Consider the following 22,958-nt stretch of genomic DNA (forward strand, 5'->3'; position numbering starts at 1 on the left):
ACATAGAAAGGCAGAGGGGCTTGTAGGGAATGAAGATGCTCTTATTTTAGGCTGTGGTAGCCAAGAGATCATACAGTGATGTGTGCACAACTTCTAACATCAATAAATCCTCCCCAAGTGGTCTGATGCTCACTACGAGAATTGCTTAGCTGTATTGTTTGATAAATGGTCTTTTCTCTGAACATACATTTTACCAATAAGACCAACATTTTTATATGCTATAAAAGCGCCAAGCAGTTATAAAATTACCTGATCATTTAGTAACTCGATAATGTTATGTTCAAACAACCCGAAGGCTATATTTTCAAACATTTTAAAATAAAATATGGCCAGAACCGGGACCAGCAATTCAACGTTAGTCAGGATTCCACAATGTTTGGGCTGATAATGAGAGGACATAGTAAACCCTATAATATTAAATATCTTATTTCTGGTTGGACTATATCTGAGACCACCACCTCTTTAATAAAGTCTGTATTTTCTAGTGTTATCAAATAAATATGTTTCTAAAATACATTTCAGACCTTCTCTATAGAACGTAAAATATACAAGGGATTTCTTTTTTTTTTTTTTTAAAGAAATGTACAGAAATCCACAATGAGAGCCAAATATTCACTAATTGAGAAGACAAGGAACAATGGTGAAGCTTCCCAGGATTCACTGTCTTACAAAATGTATTCCAAGAGCTCATTACTCATCCAGGAGGTCACAAAAGAAACCCGAACATTTCAAACACTGCAGGAGACGCTTGCTTCAGAGAAGCTCAGTGTTTGCGAGTCAAAAAGAAAGAAACTGGGTAACAACGGCATCCATCAGAAAATTTAAAGGTAAAACTCTTACCTTAAAAAAGAAACACAAAAGGTTTGTCTCGCAATTGTTGAAAAAAGTTTTTTGGGAAAATATATATTGAACTGACAGGATGGAAATTTAAGCTTTTGGGAGGTGTGTCTTCAGTTACATTAGATGTAAAACTAATGCAGCATTTCAGGAAAACGACGTCATACCAAAAGTCAAACATGGTGGCAGTAGTGTGATGGTCTCGGGCTGCTTTGCAGCTTTTGGCCATTTATCCTGACAGAAGTGGTGTTGTTACGTCAGGTTTGTTGGCTGCCTTGCTAGCATAAATCGTTTCAGCTCTCCCTACAGATTGACCATGAGACTGACTCTAGGGTTTAAAAACGGCACATGGCCACAGTACCTTAGTGTGGCTCAAGTTTACTCTGCATATCCAGAGCCAGAACCAAACACGGAGAAGCAGTATTTAGTTCTTGATCCACCCATTCAATTAAATTAAATTGTATTTATATAGCACCAATTCACAACACATGTTATCTCAAGGCATTTTTGTAAAATTAAATCAAATCAAATCATACAGACAGATTGGTCAAAATGTTTCCTATCTAAGGAAACCCAGCAGATTGCTTCGAGCCTTGACAAGCAGCATTCACTCCTCCTGAAAGAGCGTGGAGCCACAGTGGACAGTCATCGATAGCTTGCATGTAGCGACGGTGGAAATGAAAACTTCCCTTTAACAGGAAGAAACCTCCAGCAGAACCAGGCTCTGTGTGAACGGTCATCCGCCGTGACCAACTTGGGGTTAGGGGAGAAGCAGAGACACAAAAGAGTAAAGAAGCACAGATCCAGGAATCTTTTCTATGTTAGAAAAATGGATGGTGTCACAGCTAACAGAATGCCAGACCAGGTGTACCTACTATGAAGATGGAAAAGCCAGAGAGAACAAAGTTAAAATAACAACAAACAATGCCACATTGGAGAACAGTAGGTCGAAGAACTAGATCTTGATGTCCTCCAGCAGCCTAAGCCTATAGCAGCATAACTACAGAGATAGCTCAGGGTAACCTAAGCCACTCTAACTAGAAGCTTTGTCAAAAAGGAACATTTTAAGTCTAGTCTTAAAAGTAGACAGGGTGTCTGCCTCATGGACTAAACCTGGGAGTTGGATCTGCCTCCCATTCTACTTTTAGAGACTCTAGGAACCACCAGTAGACCTGCAGTCTGAAAGCTTAATGCTCTGTCAGGACCATACGGGGTTATCAGATTTCTGATATATGATGGAGCTTAATTATTAAGGGCTTTATACTGTATGTGAAATGGGGATTTTTAAATTGTATTCTTGATTTAACATGGTTAAAACCCAGTTGTTCAGAGTTGGCTTTGAATGTTGTTTAAGTTAATAGTCCAACTTACATCTTCACCTGCTGCTACTATTCAACTGCAATGGGCTTTCCTCTGTCATGTTTTCTTTGCTCATGTTCTGTTCATGTACAGCACTTTGAATTGTCTTCTTGTCTTGAAATGTGCTACACAAATAAACTCGCTTTGCTTTACCCTGGCTCTCGTCCATTGACCGTTTTAGAGAGGCACCAGCCTATTTTATACAGTGTGTTAGTATGATTTCAACTATTTATAATTTTACTCATGAGAATTGGATGACAGCAAAAGTCCTGCTCAACAACAGGGTCAAACTGAGCTGACTCAAGGCGAGGGGAAATGAGAAGTTTTGTCTCAGAGGCAGTCCAGAGAAACTGAAGATTGATGACATTAATATTAAGGACCACCATGAACAGAGTGGGTCAAAAAGAAATAGAAATTTACTTTTTACAAACCATCAACCACACGTGAGGGGAAAAAAAGAAAAAGTAAAGAAAAGGGACACTTCAGCTTTCTATACATGCTGAATCAGATCCGCAGATTCAGCAAGGCTTTCACCCATTTTACACTGAAAGCTGGTGAGTTCTGTCTGCCTTTCAGACAGAGAACAGCCAGGGGGAGCAGCGGTCTGCTTTCGCAGAGCTGCCCACTGAAAGCAGCTCATAGCCGGGGAACATCTGAGAGCTCTCCCCGCTGACAAAGCAGCCTGCAGCTGGGGAGTCACCGTAAAATCCAACCTATAAAAATACTTTCACTGCGGTTTGCACCATTAATGTATTCCTGTCGCTCCCGCCATGGCTAAGGCAAAAGAAGTATCACAAAGTCGTAAATTTTAACTCTGTGAGGAAAGCTTTGGAGCAGGTTTAGGCAGTCTCGTCTCCCCTCTCCCCTTTTGTTTCTCTCTTGAGTCAGGAGAGGGATGTGAAAGATGTAAAAGACATGACTTCAGACTGCGGACGCTTTGAAAAATATCTGACACGTATCCGAACTGGTACCACATACGGAAGTGGCAGAAATCATTTTTCCTGGGTGAAAAGATCAGAATTGGGCCATTTATAATGCCATGAAAAAGACAGATTTGGGTTGCACATGGGCAAAAAGAGCAGATATGGGTCGCATTTCCCTTCCAGTGCGAATGTAGTCTATGTCATCTTTGGAGATTTTTGACCTCCTTTATTACCTCGCGTGGTAGAAAGATGAATATGGGTTCTTGTTCAATCTAGCCGTGTGCTGTTTCACTTCATTTCTCCACCCAAACAATCAAAATGACCATGGATTACCCAGTAGAAGCTCTGATAATTGGAAAAAAGTAAGGTATTTAATGAAAATACTTCTTCAGGTATATTGATTTTAAATGGTAAATATTGTCACTGTCAACTTTATTGTCCACTTGTTCATTAAAAACACCTTTGTTTCCCTGCATAACCCAATGAATGTACTCTATGTCTGATTTTCTTTAATTATTATTTTTTTAGTTTGAGATTATACTACTGCAATAAACAATAAATTACCAACCCACACTACCCCAAGTCTAATAATTGTTACCAGCTTTGTTTGTGCAGCCTGCCTCTAGAAGACCAAACAGGTGTAGATGTTGGTATTCACCCCGCAGCATCAATAACAGCCTTTTTGGTACTCTAGGTTTTTATGTGCTTAACAGCTGTTTGCAGTCACAGAGGTGCTCAGCTGTCCGTGACTGCAGCCGGGCGGGAATGCTGCTCTGCTGGAGGATATTCTGCAACGACTGATGTCGGGGACAAACCGGCAGTATTTAGCGAGCAAACATGTTGAGGCTCATTTCCATATTTCACCTGGCTGATAAACCCCGTGTTTGCCTCATTCTTCTATAAAAACAAAAACAGCAGAACAGCAAAAACCATTGTGGCTGCCACGCGACACTGCTTAGAATGCAAAGCAAACTGCACTCACTTGAAACTTGCCCGTAACAAAAACAGAGCTCCTTTTGTGCTTGGCACGTCGGCGCACGATTGGGTGGGAGTGAGGGTAGGGCAGCTTTTTAAAAATTTATTTATTATTTGTTCAAAACTGACTAATTATCTCAAGTCTTCCCCCCCCCTCACATTCAAACAACTCAGCCTCTCTCTCCCTGTTTTCTGACAGCATTATTCAGATGAGGTCTGCATTGCAGTCGGAGTCATGTTTACTGACCAAAGCCGCAGTGTGAAATTCAGAATAATTGCTCTCCACAACTCCCCTGGCATCGCCTGGCACATTTTTGCCGCCCTGCTCACTTAGACCAGACGCTGCAAAGGTTCATCTAATCATCATTGACCAGTTTTAATGTCAATAAGAAGAAGGGGGGAAAAAAAGCACATATATATTCATTAGTTCTAAAATATTTTAGCATTAGCTCCTTGATATCATAAAAGGGGCGTCAGAGTAATATCAGGGTACGGAGGGGAAACATCTTGCACGTCATCCTCACCAATTTGTGCACTTCAATATGAAGATAGAGCTACTGAAGGTTACACCCTGGAATATATGAATGCGTATCCATCCAGATGTAATTGGTGAAAATGGCAAATAAGCAGAACAAGCAGATATGTCAGGACAGTGCTTGGACACCTCATTATAGCAGCGCATTCCTCATAGTGCGGGGAGGAGTCCTTGGTGTGCGACTGAGCAGGCAGAGAGCACACAGAGAGCCGTCCCCATTAAGATGTTAGAGCGGTGCAGGGTTGTGTTGAGGTGGTGGGGGGGGTGTAGTGATGGAAATGGGGAGGAGGAAATCCTTCCTGCATGAACTTGAATATGCCTCTCACAGAAATCTCAAAAGCAGTCATGTTTCCCCCCAGCCGGCGTGTCATTCTCCCAGATTGTTACATGTTCTGTACAGCGACTAAATAAAACCAAAAGGAAAGCAAATCCTCCTGAGACAGAGAGGAAGAGAAGATACTCGTGTTGCGTACTTTGTAGTTCTGTCTAATACTTTAGTCGGCCTTCTTCTAAATGGCATTTTTTTGTTTGTTGTTGTTGCTTGAGCTCGACTCTAAAACTCTGCCATCCTTTAACAGGGGGAGGAAAAAATCTCTTAATGGTTTACTGCCATCTGTTGGTGCCGAGTATAACTGATTATCAGCTGATAATGCTTGGCTGTGTGGTATGATCCTTTTAATATACATTTACATGTATATAAAAGAGAAAACTGGACAGGTGACTACACTTTAAACCTTGTGAATGCGTCTTCATTGACCTCCGGGGCCGATAGCATTTTAAATCATCTCGCTCTCATTTTTGCCCTCTTGACTGCACCATAATTACAATTTAAAGTGGGGTAAGAGTGAAGAAACTGAGATTGCTGTTTGGACCCCAGGTAATGAATCTCAGGCTGCTTTCTCTGACTGGATGCTATTTGAGAAGAAATCAACCAGTGGAAACATTTTAAGGGGAACCGAGGTTAAGATGAACAATCAAAGACGCATTGCTTGAATTTCTGCACATGGAGCTTTTTTAAGTGAGTATCTGCTAATAATTTATTGACAAAAATATTCACGCCCCTGCAAGGTTTTTTTTTATCTTCATACTTTGTCAGGTTACAACCGAAAATAATGTAGTAATGTAATGTACCAGAAAATTGTGAGCAGAAATTTAAACACACCGTCCTCGCTGAAATAAAAAAAGCGGTTAGCATCATAATGTGGGGTTGTCGATGTTTAGCAGCGTTGGGAGACCCAAGTCGCAACAAGAAATGTATGAATAAATGGCCATTCACCTAACATTAAATCGGATAAGCAACCACGAAAAATACAGGGAAATAAAAAACGCATAAGATGGGAAATATCAAGCAAGTGCCTGTCATTTTATAAATAATCTGTAAAAAAAGAAAAAAGAAAAAAAAAAGTAATAAATACAAAATGTGAATCAACACAATGTGTCCAAATGACCATCTGCTGAATCACTGTGATCAGCCCAGAACCATGTAAACTATGGTGACTATGGAGGAGCTGCAGAGATCTGCAAGGTGCAGGGGACATGGCAAACATGTGAAAGTACAAATTATGGTCAAATGAGACTAAATCGGAACGTTTTTGGCCTACATGCAGCACAAACTTTAACCCTGAACGCTGTATTGCCAAATATTGGAAACAGCGGTGGCAGCAACGTGCTGTGAGGAAAGTGAACTGAGCTTAGTACAGGTCAACTATGGAAGTAACCCTTTTGGAGGCAGCAACAGACTGAAAGGAAGGTTAATTTTTTTTCAGACTTTAGACGTACAAAGCTTCTAGCGAGATACTCGATAAGACTCGAAGCTGTAATTATATATAAAAAAAATTGACGTTTGTGGTTTTAAATTAAAAAAATTTAACAATTCAAGGTTTCCGAATCAGTGTGCAAGGCACTGCAGTCTCGATGATTTATTCATTTATTTTGTTTAATTTCTGATAGAAGAGAAAACCCTATAAAACTCCCATAAGATTTTCAAAAAAAATAAAATAAAAATAAAACATTCAGTGGGGCAACATTACCACCATAAACATGATTGTGTAAAATGGCACAGCTCCATCGCCAATAACGGAGGCTGGATCTAAAAACCGGCAGTAAATTCAAGGTTGTCACATCGGAGATCGAAAATGAGGTCAGAAAACAGTTTGTCTTTTACACGACCAGCATATCGTGGCTACACAGATGGATCTCTGGCAAATAAGAGCTCCAGGACTAAATACAGCAGCTGTGAAATCTCTCGTCAAACTGTCTAATTTAGAAGGAAACTGCCTTTCAAAACAAAACAAAAGATATTGTCTGAAGAGAGTAGTTTCTATCCATTCAGCTCAGTCTGGCACTGAAAACGGTTCCTTAGGAAATATAAAGAGAAGTACAAGTATTGATTTATAGAGGAAGCAAGTCCAAAGAATATTAAAGCCCTTCTATGACAGTTGAACAAGATATGCAGAGGTAGAGAATAAAAAAGGAAGAAAAAAAAAAACATAAGGGGGGTTCTATGAAAAACAGCATCTCATGTAAAGTTAAATTGAAACGATGCACTGAATTTGTCATTCGACGTCCTCAGTCCGCCTCTTCTTCCTCAGACTCGGACTCTGAAAACGATTAAAAGGACGGTTAGCGCTCTCGATCGAAGCGGACTGAAGAATAATCTAAATTAGGATTCAGCAGCTTAACTAGAAGCGAGTGAGCGGCGTACCTTCCTCCGCGTTCTTGAGCCATTCAACAAAAGTTTTCATCTGGTCCAGGAAGACGCTCTTCCCTTTGGGCAAATGGAGTTTGGTGTACCACTTCAGAACTGCCTCTTCGCTCAAGACATCCGCTTGAGATGTAAATAAAAACAGAAAGAGAGAACATCTAGTTAACCTGATGCCAGGAGCACAGATGCATCCCCAGGCGCTCGAGGGGGGGGGGGAGGAAAAAAAAATAAAAAATCTTCACCAGGGCTGGGTGATGACATCAATCAAGTCAAACTTCCTGGCTAAAATCTCTTGCCATCTGGCGTCATCCACACGTGCCTTCATTGCTTTGCGCCACGAAACAACCTCTTGTTTTCCTTCCAAAAAGGCAAACATGGAAACGGGAGCCTTCTGGGCGTAATTAACTCACCTTTGTAGAGCAGAACTACGATTTTCTGGAAGGCCTTCATGAAGTGGATGTTGTCATAGCAGTATTCCTGGATCTTTAGCAGAAGTGTGAGTTCAGAGGATCCCTGGGAGGTAAAAGCCTCCAACAGCGGGCTGTATTGCTGAGAACAGGAGACATTCAGAGATTTAACAGAAATGTAATAAGTAATGTGGTTTGAAAAGCTGATGGTGTTGATAAACAGGTGGTGGATTTGGGATGGCTGTTCTGATTTCTAAAAAAAAAAAAAAAAATTCTCTTTTGTTTGAGGATTTTTTCCCCAAAACAAAATACAGCAACTTGCGAATGTATCCACATCCATCAAACTTTCTCCAAATTTGCTCCTTTATAACTACAAGCACTACTAGTGTATAATAGTGTACCTATAGGAAACTGATGTATAATGTTTTTTTTATTATATCATCAAATAAATAAAAACCTTAAAAAGGTGTGGCGTGTGTCCACACTTGACAGAAAGACCTTTTGCTGAAATTACAGTCTTTTGGGGGTATTTCTATCAGCTGGAGTCTGACATTTTTCTTCATTCTTTGTAGAAAAAAGCTCAAGCTAATTTAGATCGGCAGGAAACTCAATATTTGAGATTTGCCTAAGATCTTAAATATGGATTTAGGTCTGGTCTTTCATTCGATCATAACCGTTTTGTTGAAGCTGTGGCTGTATTTTTAGTCGCGTCCTGCTGGAAGGTGAACTTCCACTCCAGTCTCCCGCCATTGACAGCCTCCAACAGGTTTTCTTTCAGGGCTACCTTGTATTTGGCTTCCTGTCCATGTCTGCAAAAGAATAGCCTCCCTACAGCATAATACTGCCTCCGGCTGTCACCATGCACTGCAAAAACTGAACTAAAAATAAGTACAATTTTCTTAAAATTAGTGTATCTGTCCTTGATTTGAGCAGGTAAATAAGATGATCTGCCAATGGAATAAGATTTTTGCACTTAAAATAGGAACAACTCATCTCCATCGTCTTATTTCAAGTGCAGGATGTCTAATTATCTTATTTTAGGGGTCAAAATACTCATTCCATTGGCAGATAATATCATTTACCTGCTCAAATCAAGGACAAAAACCCAAACTTTAGGAACATTTTACTTATTTTAAGGTCTGTTTTTGCAGTGTGGGGGGGGTGATATTCAGTGAGTTTCCCTTCCATGCGTAGCATTTAGTATGTAGGCCAAATACGTTCGACTTGTTCTTCTTTTACAAGAACGTCTTCTTCCACATTTTTTTCTGTCTCCTAAATAGCCTTTGGCAAACAGCAAACGGGAGCGCTTACGGCTTTCTTTTTGCCCACTCTTCCATAAATACCAACTCCATTTAGTCCACCTGTGATTGCTGTCCTATCTGGATTCTCCAAACTAAGCTGTGGATCTCTGCAGCTCATCCAGTCACCATGAACTTTGCTTGCCCTGGCTTTGCGTTCAAGTGGACGGCCATGTCTCAGTAGCTTTACGCTTGTGCTTCCATTTTTCTCTCTGGTCAATGAGATTAACTCATTTTAGGGTACGTTTTTCTAACATATTATTCGCTTTAAACTTCTCCGCCTCTTTATCCATGAGATGTCTGGTGTGCTTTTCAGTCTTAATTTTGCTGTTTGCTCGTTAAAGGTCTTCAGCAAACCCCTGAGGTCTTTACAGAACAGCTGGATTTATACTGACACCAATTTACAGTAGTGTTAATTTACAAATGATGAGACTTCTGGGGGGGGTATCTCATCGTGTAGTGGTATTAGTAATCAGGGATGCTTATTAGGTATAATCCCTGGAAATCATATTCAAATTTACAGTTTTAATGCACAACAAAAAAAATTGTAAGGAGTGTGGTTACTTTTGCAAGTGACTATATGTAAAAGCTCTCTTCTAAGTTATAAAATTACAGTCATCTTTCACTTTACGTAGCAACGTTTCTTCACATTTCTACTTTTCTCTACTTCCACAGGCATAAGAGAGAAAACAGACTACAACAAATACTTAGCAGAGGTGTCACCTTCAAGTGTTTAATGGCTTGTTCTGCGACCAGCTCCTCCTTCTTGTTCCACTCCACGGAGCTCATCACGCTGGACCAAATCAGTCCGACCATTGTCTGCTCCGAGATGCCGCTCTTCTTCATTTCCTCTTGGGTGTACGCGATAATCTGCAGAACAGATTAACGACAATGCAGACAAACCAAAGGCGGCGTGTGCAGAATCTTGCTGCTAATCAGATCCTCCAGATGTGCCAGGCATTAGAATCCACGCAGAAGCGTGCGAGAGATGTTAATATTGTGGGGGGCTGAGTGGATTGCAGAAACTTTTCATTGATTCGCTGCATCCATTTCGCAGCCACTCCTCAAGACAAAAGAAGGCAGGGGCGAAGAAGAAGAAAGCAATCTCCAGAGCTACTCTCAGCGGTGTGCTACATAAAAAGAGCTCAGTGTCAAAAAAAAAAAAAAAAACGGAAAATCTAAGTGGACTTACATCCTTGAGGGCGTCCCCTCGTGACATCTGATCTTCAATCTCTTTCTGTAGCTCCTTGCGTGCGCCTATGGACTGCTGGTTTTTGGCGAAGTCTGAAAGCTCCTTAAGCCCTGCATCATTGAAGTACTTGGAGAAGTGCTCACTGCTGCGCTTGTTAGCTGGAAACAGTTCCTGAAAGGAGTCAAATGTTCAGTGAGGACTTTTCTCCGGCCAGCCTTTGTTCCCTAACTACGGGTTGACCGCGGAACGTCACAATAGTTAACTTTTAAACCAATAAACGGTGGAGATTTTACTGGAGAAATCAGAATCACAATGCGCGCACACTTTCAGGACCAAATGCGGTGATAATACTTTTGTATTAAATGTGTCATTCTCACCAGAAGCCTGTTGTCCATGCCAACTTTCCGAAGACTGCCAGCGACTGAGTTTATGTCCTTCTCCGAAAGCCAGGATTTAAAGAGTTTAACGGCGAAGCAGGCGGAAACACCTGAGCAAATGAATGATAATGTGAGTCAGCTGCTGCGAGCAGATCTACCAGGATGAAGTTAGGCCTCGGTAATACATCGGTAAACATAAGTGTGCAGCTTTTAATTGGAATAAGACCATCCAGCAGATGGAGGTGGATATGGTAGGGCTACATCTATATATGTGATTTCGACAAACAGCATTTCAATAACTTTATATTTATGAAAACGTAAAGCAGACAGTAATTCAGTCCAACCATTTCAAGATTAAAGTCTCAAGAAAGAAAGTGACTGGAAATGGGTGTCGCCATCTGTGCAAGCAATTAATAATCAAAGCATGTAATAAATACCTATACACACACACACCAAAGATAAGTTTATTTTGTTTGTTTTATTCTCGCCAATCTGAGCCTGTAAACATCTGATCTATGGTCCTTTACAAAGTGATTAGTTCTATAGTCATAAAGAAATTTATGCTTTTCTTCTGAGTATTTGAACAAATGTGGACATTTATTGCTGCACTAAAGGGGAAGCTATTTTAACTCAATAGCAACACACTGGAAAATCACCTGGGAATGTCCAGTTTAATGCCTAATCAGTGATCGGCCAGTAAGAAGAACAAAAATGCAATAGTTTTTTTTTTTTCTACCCACCATATCTTACCAGTCGCAATTACAACAGTTGAAAGCTTTAAATTAGCCTTTTTCAGAAATACTGAAATGTTTACCAAGAAGTTAAAGAAGTCACCAAAGCCATATGAAGCTTCTAGAAAGAAGGGTGTTTTGGCTGATTAATCAGAATCAGACTGCCAAAACAAGGCAGATTTCAGGAAGCTGAACATTTTACTGTTATGTTGCTCAGTTGTAGTATTTTAGAGTCCAAGTCCTTCTGACATTGAGCAATCTGGATTTGGACATTTCTGAGGCCTTCTAAACATCTCCCCTGCTAGGGTGAAGGGGTAAAGGTCTACTAACGCCACAGACTGAAGCTAACAATGCTAACTACACTCATCATGCAAACCGCTGACGTAAGATGCTAAAGACAGCTTGAAATTGTTAACGCTGTAATCGTTTTTGATATTCTGTAAAACAAAGAGAAATCCTCTTTAACAGCAGCGTTTAGTAACGACTCGTCTACCTTTCTCTCTCTCTCTCACTCTGTGTGATGCCTCTGATGCTAATATTAATAATTAACGAAGGCTCCCAGCAGGACGGCTTCTTAGTACTCCTGTATAGTTACAATAAATGGATCAACTATTTAACAGTCTAACAAAATTGTGTTTTACACACACATACTAATAAAAATATTGGTTATTTGAATGGATGTTGACTTTTTCTTTATTTATATCTATATATCTATATATCTATATATATATCTATCTATCTATCTATCTATATATATCTATATATATATATATATATATATATATATATATATATATATATATATATATATATATATATCTTGTAACGTGGCACGTTTCAACGTTTTAAGGTGTGCCTAAAAGTTTGGGAGGTATGTTCTTTCTATGAAAGAGCAAAGGAGATATTCTGTAATTCTTTGTAGTTGGGTTTATTTTGGCAAATAAAAAATGCCAATAACGGGTAATAGAACAGCAGAGACTGCTCTGTAACTATCACCCATTTTTGAAGGAATAAAAAAATACATTATATATAAAATTTTCTATTAATCAAGAAAATAGAAAAAAATATAGTTTTATCGTTTATTGTTCCTAAAGAGAAATTTAAATTTACACAAATCCATATTGGCAGCTCTGTGCTACTGAAAATCTGTGATCTGAAATTGGCCATAAAAATCAATGATCGTTTAATTTTTCATATTAATACATCTTCAATTTTACATTTTCATCAGCTGTCCATTTGCTCAGTGGCCCTGCGACAGCCTGATGTCTCCCAGCCACGTGCCCATGTGCGTTTTTGGTACCTGGTTTTCAGCCTGCCAGAAGCAACAGCTTTCCATGATACCCACAAAATGTTTGATTGAAAGACGTATCACCTTCGCTCTGAAGGTGCAAGGAAAAAAGTGTTTAAAAAAACGTAAAACTGAAAAACAAACACAGCAAAGTTGGCCCACTGATTAGTTATATTAAGGAAGTAATAAGAGAAATACAAACTGCCACCACATTACAGTAATATAGGACAATAACTAAACAGGTAACATAAAATGTTCATTGCAAAAGACTTCAACTGGCTTGGCTGTTGATCTTTTCATCCACAGTAATTACTATGACACATGACATTTTAAAATGGTTTTAGGATCAGGCTTTTCCATCAACACAGAGTTACACTTTTCTTTGAGGTCAGATCAGATGACTCCGGTTTCTTTTTCTAAGGTCTAAACAAAAATAAATACGAAATCTGTTCAGATGACTTGGTAGAGCTAGTAGTTTTGAATCGAACACATATATGTCCCTAACCTTCATCTGATTTATTAAAATATATATATATAGCATTTGACCAGCAGAGAACTGATCAAAAAAATTGCCAAGACGTGATCCTACACGTTAAACTGGTAAATCAAGCTTTGTTACTATGAAATAAATCTGCCTGAGAAATTCAAGTATGTGCCTGTGTGGAAAAGAAACTCTGCAAGCAAGAGGGGAAAAAAAAAAAAACAGATATACTTGTAGAAACAAATATGTGACGTTCAACCATAACAAAGAAAATGTGACTGCTTGGTGAACATCTGTTCCCAAATACAAGGCAGACAACCGAATAAAGCAGTGCTGAAAGTTTTCACACAGTGTGTGACGGCAAACATGAGTGTATACATTTTGTACGCTCTCTAAACCCGACATCTTGATCCAAAAACTGTCAAATCAGAGGGCAAACGGATTTGTTGCCTTAAACCCAGCTCAGATCACTTTTCTAGCGACTTGGTGCTACATAAATAAACTCGAACTGACGGACCTAAATGCTTTACACACACTAAATACACATTAAATAGTTACATTTTGTTTTAAAAATGACAAACTATGTGAGCTGCAGGAGTGCTCACGTCATCAATCTTCTTTGAAATCTAGTTAATTTCAGATTATCTGCAACATAACCATCTAATCTGTGACTGGACAGTTACATTTACCATTTGGCTTCCACTTTCCAATCGGTTTAAAAATATCAAAGGTACGTTCAAGATTTAAATCATTAGGGGATATCCAAGCGCTGAATCTGACACTGTAACAAATTAATTTCTATATGTACTTACAGAAAGTCACTGATCTAACGCTTATCTTTAATCATGCACACGTCCTCCTCTGCACAAGCACAGACTTTCCAGTTCTCCACTTATTTCACATGGTGATAAATCTTGATTTACAAGCACAAACGCCTTAGCAAAGATGAATTTTTCGAGCTTAACAGCTCGTCAACTCTAATTTGTGCCCACAGGAAGCAAACGATAAGCACCGGGTGAAAAATGAAACCGGTCACCTTCTTTGACCAGGTTTTCGTTGAAGAGGCTGCCGAGGATGGATGCAGAGAGATTGCCGTTGGCCAGCAGAATCCCCGTGAGCATGGCCAGCTTGTTGCGTTCAGACTCTGTGAAGCCCTTGAGAAACAGCAGCAGCTGCCAGACAGTGAGCACACATGTTTAATTCTGTTGAACGAACTGAAACAAAACAAAAATAATCAATGATGCTATTGAACTTAGCCATGAAATGAAATGACGGTGAAGCTAAAAACAGATTCCTGGAACGTATATAACGCACCTTTTTGATTTCCTCTTCAAATCCTTTTTCCAAGTATTTGTAACGCCGGATGAGCTTGTTAAAGACCTATAATAACAAAACATGTGTGAATGTTTGTAGAATTAATTTTTTTTTTTTTGTGCGTGCAAATATTGGATTACTCACCTGTGCGTACGCCTGCATGGTCTCCATGTCCTCTTGTGCCTTGAAGACACAGTATTCTGTGCAGATCACATCTTCTGACAGAGTTCCCCCTGGGGCTGAAAGCAAAAACTTTTCAGTTTCATTCATCTCCCAATTAAAAGTTTTGCTCAACTTCCGTCTGATACCTCATTGATCTTATAAAACATTTAAAGAGTTCCTTTATTCATTAAATTAAAAAAAAGCTTAACATATTGCTTATTCCGTCTCACATCTTCTATTATCCAGGCATCATTCAATCAGCGGCGACACCCACAATAATGGATGACGCAAATCATTAACTAATATCGACCTATCGCTGGTAAAGTGTGGGAAAAAACGGACAGATAAAATAAAGAAAGGCATTCTGAAGATCACTATTATTTAAATTTAACACGCACCAATAACTAAAAGTAAGTTAACTTGATAACTCACTCAGATATTCAACTTAAAATAAGTACATTTTTCTTGAAGTGAGTGTATTTGTCCTTGATTTGGGCAGCCAAATAAGATCATCTGCCACTGGAATAAGATTTTTTCACCTAAAATAGGAACAACTTATCTCCATCATTTTATTTCAAGTGCAGTATATCTAATTATCTTATTTCATTGGCAGATCATCTCATTTACCTGCTCAAATCAAGGACATATACACTAATTTTAAGAAAAATTTACTTATTTTAGTTCCGTTTTTGTAGTGTAAATATATCATTCCCAGCTGAAGTTGGTGTTTCTCATCTTCAGCATATTATAGCAAAATTCATTATGGTTACTGTTTCAGCCACATGCTGGATTCCTTGTTTTCAAACTAAACAATGTTAAATGTACAGGTTTAAAAAGGTGGAAAAACATGGAAATAGTAGCTTGCTAAGCATTAGAACGTGTTTGCGATCTGCTAAAGCAGAGAGATCATGAGGTTGTCTGTAATTCTATGTATTTCAGTTGGATACTGTAGCTCAGGAGCATCCATTTTGTTTTCCTCCTCTTCCTTCAACTTCATGAACTACTTTTTATACAGCAGAGATGAAGTGAAGGCAGTGAAAGCAAAGAAGGGATGTTTCAACCATCACAGAGTACCGATCGTTAAATGAAGCTGTGCTTTAGTGGACTTTACAACTATCCAAGGAAGGCTTTTTGAAGATGTTGTGTTGTCGGCACACGCAGAGGGAAACTACAAGAGAAACCAAGTGGCTAATGCTAAAAAGAGTTAATTTATAGCAGAACATTTGCAGTTTTCAGAATAGTCTGGACTGGCTCCTGTGGTTGCAGACAATTATCAATGTTAAAAAATGTATTTTATGTAGCAAGAAAGAACTTAACATGATTATTGTCATTGTTTAGTTTTTACCTTAAAATAAATGTGCATTACAAACTAAATAGATTGAGGAGGACTTCAAGTCTTAAGAATGCCAACATGTTTATGAATGTCATTTGTGCTTCCCACAAGTTGGTAAAATTGTTGCAAACTATTTAAAATCCATTTAGAAAAAAGTGTTTTTGTTCTAAATGGTCATTTGTGGGGTTTTCTGTAAGCGTTATGCTTTTATGTGGGGAAATGGTGATAAAGTCACAATCATGACGTGATTGTAAAAAGCATAAATAAACTGTTATCAAGGGGGTAAATGGTATGTGACTGCAGCTGAGTGAGTAAAATAGTTGTCTTGCAATTGGAAGGTTGCGGGTTTGATTCCAGCTGTCACACGTTGATGTGCCCCTGGCCACAAGCTGCCTACTGATCTGTGTATCGCGTATGAATGTGTGCCGGGTGAATGTGGCTCTAATATGAAGCACTAAATGGACAATATGACTAAAAAAGTGCTACATAAATACAGTCCAGTATATTTAAAAAAAATATTGAAAAATCTCAATCTAAATTATATCTTTGCCATAGCTTGCTTGTAGTGGTGGCTTGTCAGTAGAGGGCACTAGGGTAGGAAAAAAATTGTAGACAAAGTTAATTAGAATTACGAAATAAAAAGTAATTATCAAAAAGATTTCTCTCATAAAATACGTCTGCATTCCTATTCCATTTTTTTTTTTTTTTTTTGAAGGCCTCTTACTTTTAATGTTTCGATGTAAGACACCGCCCAGATGAATGTGTACGTACACATTTTAAACGTATGGCTTCCATGTGATTTTATGCTTGTCACTTAATTGGTAACTTAAGGACTGGAGCACAGTTCTCTGTGTCCATAGCCAATCAGCTTTCAGCTTTCTTTGTGTCATTCTTCATCCAACCAGATTAATTCATCAGACCCGTCAATCAAATTTCCGCCTCTGGCAGCTTAGATGTGCAGGCGGAGGCAAACGGAGGGGTCCAACAATGACAGGACAGGAGAAAATAGGGGCAGTTAAAAAAAATAGGGGCTATTTATTTACAAAATAATTATTCCAGAGGATTTTACTTACAATGAATAAATTAATTAAATAAAAAAAACAAACAGATAAAGGAACTTGAACCGAATCGGCAAGACCTGCAAGCCCAGCAGCAGGCAAGTGACCGTGTCTGGTTTTATGCTCATGCAGAGTTTAAAAAAAAAATACATGTTAATCACCACCAACCACCACTGGTCCAATTCCTATATATTTCACATTATGGAGGAGCAGGCAGTGGATGTTGTAACAACATCATTTTATACCAATCCTAAAAAGCTGTCTATAACATGCCAGCTTTAGATGCAGAATTGTTTTGCTCTTTCATTATAAGAATTGAAGGTCTAGCAATAAACTCCTTCCATAAGAAAGGTCTGCTGCCCTGCTTCTGGTATTTTTTAATCAGTGAGTAAAAACACCACAAATCCCAAATTTCATCATGTGAATGGAATAAATAAGAATGCAAATGAATAAATGAACATACGCCAAGTGTAATAAAACAACGGATCAACACTTCTCAATTTTCGATGTGCTTGAAACATGTTTGAACCAGTAGGATGAAATATGCAGGCAGCTGGATTCTCACACTGCTTCTTGTAGATCTGGTGGTGGAGACATTTCAGAGAACCCCACTATCGCAGCACCTCCTCAGACACAGTTTATGACGGAGGAGCACCAGTGTCGGCGCCCTTTGGTCTAAGACCCCGCCGTCATTTGGTACCGAGACCGATGCCCTGCTGAGGACCTGACAATGTATCAAGCTTTGTCTTTTAAAAAAGATTTTTGTAAGGCCTCTCACCCAGCATTCCTCCTGCCACCAGGATGTCGAACAGAGTCTCAGCATAGCGTCTGTAGTCGAGCTTGGCACCAGAGGCATCGAGGAACCTGGCAACAGCTTCCAGATCAGGGCCACTTTGATCTAGACCTTGCACAATGCTTTCCTGAAACTGGGATGGGTCAAACCTCTCTTTTTCATCTGTAGAAGAAAAAAATTAATAAAAAATACAGACATTTTCTGGAATTACATCCAGCCAACCACTTATGATTTAGAGAATAGGTAAATTATACAAATATCCTCTGTTAGCCCTTAAAAGATTATTCTTTAAACTGAACCAATCGTGTTTATTATATTTATGAAACCCAAAAGGGACCAATTTCATTCAGTATGTAACATTAAGCAGTTATATGACACTTATTATTTAGCATACCTCGTATCTGAGTGCTCTGTTCCCAAAGTAACTGTTTGTTTTTTTGCCCTTTTCAGGGAGTTAATTTTACTATTTTGTTTGAATGCAGCATTTTCAGGAAGTTACTGATTATATGAATCCCATCAATACACCTGATCTGACTCACAAGATTTAATGAAAGATTGGGAAGATGACTTAGTAAATAATAATAATAATAATAATAATAATAATAATAATAATAATAATAATAATAATAATAATAATAATGTCACCAAAGTGGTGCAGCATTCTGAAGTCTCATACGGTATTAATTCTGGCTCAGAAAGCATGTCTTGGCTGGTTAGAATTAGGGAACTGTATATACAAAACTAGGAATAAATGCCTTTTACATGCTATCACAACAAAACATATATGCTTTTTGACAACGTTTTCAATAAGAGTACGAAAAAAAGAACTTAAAAATGTTTGAATCCTGAAACTTTCTAACAATTTGTCACATGTGAGCAATAAGTTTATTGTGAGCTAAAAATGGCAACGTTGCAATTTGAATTGCTTTAAAAGCTTTTATTTATTTTTTTGTAGTGTAAATGAGGCAAGTCTGCTTTAAAGTGTTTGTTTGTTTTTTCGGCACTTTCCATGGACACAAGTCATTTACATGCTGACTTGGTTTTTTCAACATGGCATTTTATCTCCAATATGCTTAGCCACTTTAACCCAAACAATGCTAACCTAAGCAAGACTATTTCTGGTTGGGTGCGGGTCATTTCACACCATCACCACTTTGTACTTGTGCTGCTTTGATCCTTTTTGCAGCAGGCTTTTACAGCATGAAAAGAAGACATCTTCCACTGGGTATTTTTTATAAACCAAGCGTCAATTACCTGTCTTGGGGGCGTTTTCTACCAGCTATGTCAAACCAATGATTTGAAGTCATTTCCTATCGTCTACTCTCAGTTAATCATAAGGTAAGCGCGTTATGTGACTCTGATAAATTACACAGACCAGTTATTCTGATCAGATTAGGAGTCCTAAATCCCACATGTTCAATAAGATACTTTAGGACTAAAGTTGTAGAAGTTTTCATAAAACTAAATTCATCATAACAAATTTACAATCGCAAACTGAGACAAAAGCTTTAAATTTTAGTGTAAAAAATGTTCATACCTAAGGAGCAAAAAAGAGGATGTAGTTTTACCAAGCTCAGAAAAGACATAGTACTCTTAAGTGAATGGAATTTGAGGACTGTAAATAATTTTAAATGTTTGGAGACGTTAATAAAGTACTGCTTTCAGCCAGTCATGGTATCAAATAAAAATGTCATAAGTAGCAGGCGCCATGAGAAACTACAAGTAGTCAACGCGTGCTTAATTGGATAGTGACACTTTGCGACCATCGTGGATTCTGACAAAAACAGATGTGATAGCAGCAGCTTCGTGTGCATCCTTCGGCGCTGCTTTGATTATTTTGGTTCGGCTGGGGTCTCGGCAGCTGTTGCTTTTGTCACAGCTATATGTCCCGCCTTATATCATAATACTGCAATGCGATCAATCGACCCGTTTCGGGTCAGTCTTGACCGGTTGAGGCGGGAGCGGGACTAGATGGATTCTCATGTGGTTATGGTTAGCATTATTCATCCCCATAATGTATAAATAACATTTAATTGAATTGAAAGAGCTGATTAAGAGCCAGCCTGGTTGATAGCTCATGAATAATGCTAAGCTCCCACTTCCTTTCAGGTTGGAACTTGAATCTGGGAATGATGTCTCACCAGACTTAAAGAAAGCCCAGTGCAAATCTGAAAGATGCTGCTGAAGAAGTCTTTTTTTAGACCTTTCCAGTGATACCAGTCATTAGCCAACTATTTATATTTAGTCAATTAGGCACTGATCAGGTTCTTTTCTACATTATGCTGTGACTATAAGCCAAAACACCTTAGCTATAACACAAGCTGAAGGACAGTCAAGATCAGACATACTTAGGTCACAAGTAAACCAGTCTGGAATATGTACCATGACCCTCTCTGTGCAAATGAAATTTAAAAATAACAGCAAGAATAGTCAGAATTAGAACATTGTTATGTAGTTGCAGTCGCTCAGTTAAGGAAAATACACATTCTATGAGTTAGAATGAATAAATAGGGTAAAAACTAACTGACAAATAAGGTGCACCTATCATATTTCAATAGAAACAACACTATATTTAAGTAAATTACATAAATCATCTGTCTACAAGCAACTATTCATAAACAACAATAACATCACGAGTAAAAATCCAAACAAAACACTAGTCCCAATATATTTACGTGGTTCAAGCTAGTTTTCTATTATGAAATTCCAAACTTCTCCAAACTAAAACATTTCTATCAGTTTTCCCAATATGATGCACATTCAGGCTTGGTGGGCTTTATCATCTGCTTATTCCAAAAGCGCGCTGCGAGGCAGCTTCTGATTCGAAAGCTTGGAAAATGACAATGCCGTTGTTGTTTGAAAAGTATATTTTTGTTTTTAGAGTAAATCAAAAACCAAATAAATATTTTATTTATGAAGTGCTGTAAAATAAAATTAGGTACTTAAAGTGCTGCACAGGTGAACAGAAATACAATATATAAGAGCCCTAACCATAACAGCAGTAAGCAATACCAGCACAATAAAAACAGCAAACGATAAACGGCAAACATGCAAAGGCTGGCCTATTGGAGTTAAAAGCCAAAAATCCTTAATTCACAGGAAGAGGACAACCGTTCCAGAGTTTAGGAGCTGCAGCTGAAAAGGCCGTCTCCCAGAGTCCCAACTAGGAAACACTTAGAGCACTTGATCTTCACTAACAAACAGATTAGCCATGATCTGAGAGGGTCGACATACCAAAAATAAAAAAAGATAAAAAAGAAATGACCCACATTACACTTTTCCATGAACTTGACTTTACTTGTGGGATCTCCTTCCGTGACTCAAAAACTCAAACGACCAAGGAGTTGGACAAAAACCAAGGTATTGTGAATAATTAAAGATAAAGGAAGTCATCTAAGTTAAATAAAAATCAATGCAGAAAAACAACATTATTCATCTTTATCTTTGCCTATTTTTCTCCAGTGTCCATTTTCCCCCCATACTAATGCAGGATTGGAGAACGATAGTTCCACAGTCAAAGACATATGAAGGAACCCTACCTTTAAATATTACAATATTTAAAGGCAGCAGAATAAGACTGGCAGCAATAGCATTCATGAAATAGCATGCATTTATTTTATTTAACCCTATAACAAAAAATAAACATAAGCTGTGGTGGTGTTTAGTGTAATGCTTTTACCTCTTTTTCGAGTTTTGAAACGATGGCCTGTTAGCGTAGGCTTCTGTTGCCTTTGATTACTCATAAAAGACACTCTGTAAAAAACAACAAGGCGTCAGGAAAGACTAGAGTCTAGACGCAACAAGAAACGCATGTTTACATTGTTGCGAAAGAGCAATAAGGTGATTTAACCGAGGCAGCAGTCGCTGTCAAGTCTGTTGATTTACAACGCGAAGGTGCATTTGTAAACCTCGACAACCATGCGCAACATATAAGCTATAATAGTGTCATCCCTGTTTTCTGTTATACTAACAAAATGCTAATAAGATAAGACAAGCATCTCCGACGATTAAAAGAGGGAATATTTCAGCACAGATATCTAGCTCAAAATCAATAAAATAAGGTTGAAGAAAGCTTCTACACAAAGCAACAGCAAAGCAAGAACCGATAAATTGACGTTTAAAGCTCACAGAAGTAGAAGAATATAAGGCAGCTAGCTAAACTTAACCGAACCTTTAGCTAACGTTGATTTTCGTGCCGTATGTTGACAATTCAGATTAATTTAGATCAGATTAAGTTAAACGGCGGGGCGAAAGCTCACCGATTTTTTTCCTTTTGGATCAAAAACTATCATTCGCAAAGGTTGTGGTACATCTGGACTCTAGCTCAGTCAGGTACAGGAAGGCGGAAACGGTAGACGTCAGCGCGCATGCGCATCCCCACTAACATCCCTCCCTAGTCCTGTCCCAACACAGAGCAAACAAGACCACGCGAGGATTTAGGAAAAGTTTTCTGATATTAAAGCTGCGTGCTCAGATTTGTCTCTCTACGAGATGGATTTAAATGTGTGCGAATTACGTAACGTAAACATAAATGCACCATAGAAGAAACGTGTCACATACAGGCAGTCTAACACTGCAACACATGCGTGTGAGTCCTGCGTATCAGCGTCATTAAACAGTTCATCAGCAAGTCGTTGCGATGTGGAATTAAGACGCAGGAGGGGGATATTGTGCTACCGGGAGGACAATGAATCGGCCCGTGTGGGTTCAAAGGAAAACTTTAATGCTGCGTTGATACTCACCTCGTAAATTTAAGCATTCACTCAAACATTATAGTGACTGTATCCACTCTAGGGCAAACTATAATACATTGACTTAACACAGACTTTTACTAAACATGTTTATAAAACGTGTGACTCGCATGTTTGTTTCAACTTTCTCGGAGTTGAAACAAAATAAGGTGAAGCAAACGAATGTGACTGCATCCAAAATTGGCCTAGAAGTAGTTATCTCTGATCAATTGAGAGACCTAAATGGCCTGAACAACTTCAAAATAAGTAAAGAAGACAGGATCAATGACAACAAAACTTTAAAGACATAAAATTGGGGGGGGAGAAAAATGATTCAGCACTAATGTGAATATGAAACTGAGCCTGAGTAAATTGCGTGGGCAAATTTTCAGTAATCCGGGTCATTGCAACCACAAATCGGTCTGGTTGCCTCCGATTTAAACCTGTTTGCTCCTGAGTAA

At 38.6% G+C, this 22,958-nt stretch overlaps 1 protein-coding gene across 3 annotated transcripts; it reads right to left on the reverse strand.

Moving 5' to 3' along the window:
- Window positions 1–6,542: 6,542 nt before the first annotated feature.
- On the reverse strand, window positions 6,543–22,158 carry LOC105936238 (basic leucine zipper and W2 domain-containing protein 1-A). Of its 3 annotated transcripts, XM_012876955.3 has the most exons (12): window positions 22,027–22,158; window positions 21,447–21,520; window positions 17,753–17,929; window positions 14,566–14,660; window positions 14,422–14,487; window positions 14,144–14,279; window positions 10,608–10,717; window positions 10,231–10,401; window positions 9,762–9,908; window positions 7,744–7,882; window positions 7,334–7,456; window positions 6,543–7,229 (listed from the first exon to the last, which is right to left on the reverse strand). In XM_012876955.3, exons 2-12 carry the CDS (start codon window positions 21,508–21,510, stop codon window positions 7,198–7,200), a joined length of 1,260 nt encoding a protein of 419 aa, XP_012732409.1. In that variant the 5' UTR covers window positions 21,511–21,520; window positions 22,027–22,158; the 3' UTR covers window positions 6,543–7,197. The 3 variants fall into 3 exon arrangements, with proteins under 3 accessions (XP_012732409.1, XP_021179450.1, XP_035995459.1); XM_021323775.2 differs by lacking the exon at window positions 21,447–21,520 and having other exon boundaries at window positions 22,027–22,137; XM_036139566.1 differs by lacking the exons at window positions 14,566–14,660; window positions 17,753–17,929; window positions 21,447–21,520; window positions 22,027–22,158 and having other exon boundaries at window positions 14,144–14,321; window positions 14,422–14,471.
- Between the last annotated feature and the right edge of the window lie 800 nt (window positions 22,159–22,958).

This window comes from Fundulus heteroclitus, chromosome 7 (assembly GCF_011125445.2).
Source record: "Fundulus heteroclitus isolate FHET01 chromosome 7, MU-UCD_Fhet_4.1, whole genome shotgun sequence".
Lineage (NCBI taxonomy): Eukaryota > Metazoa > Chordata > Actinopteri > Cyprinodontiformes > Fundulidae > Fundulus > Fundulus heteroclitus.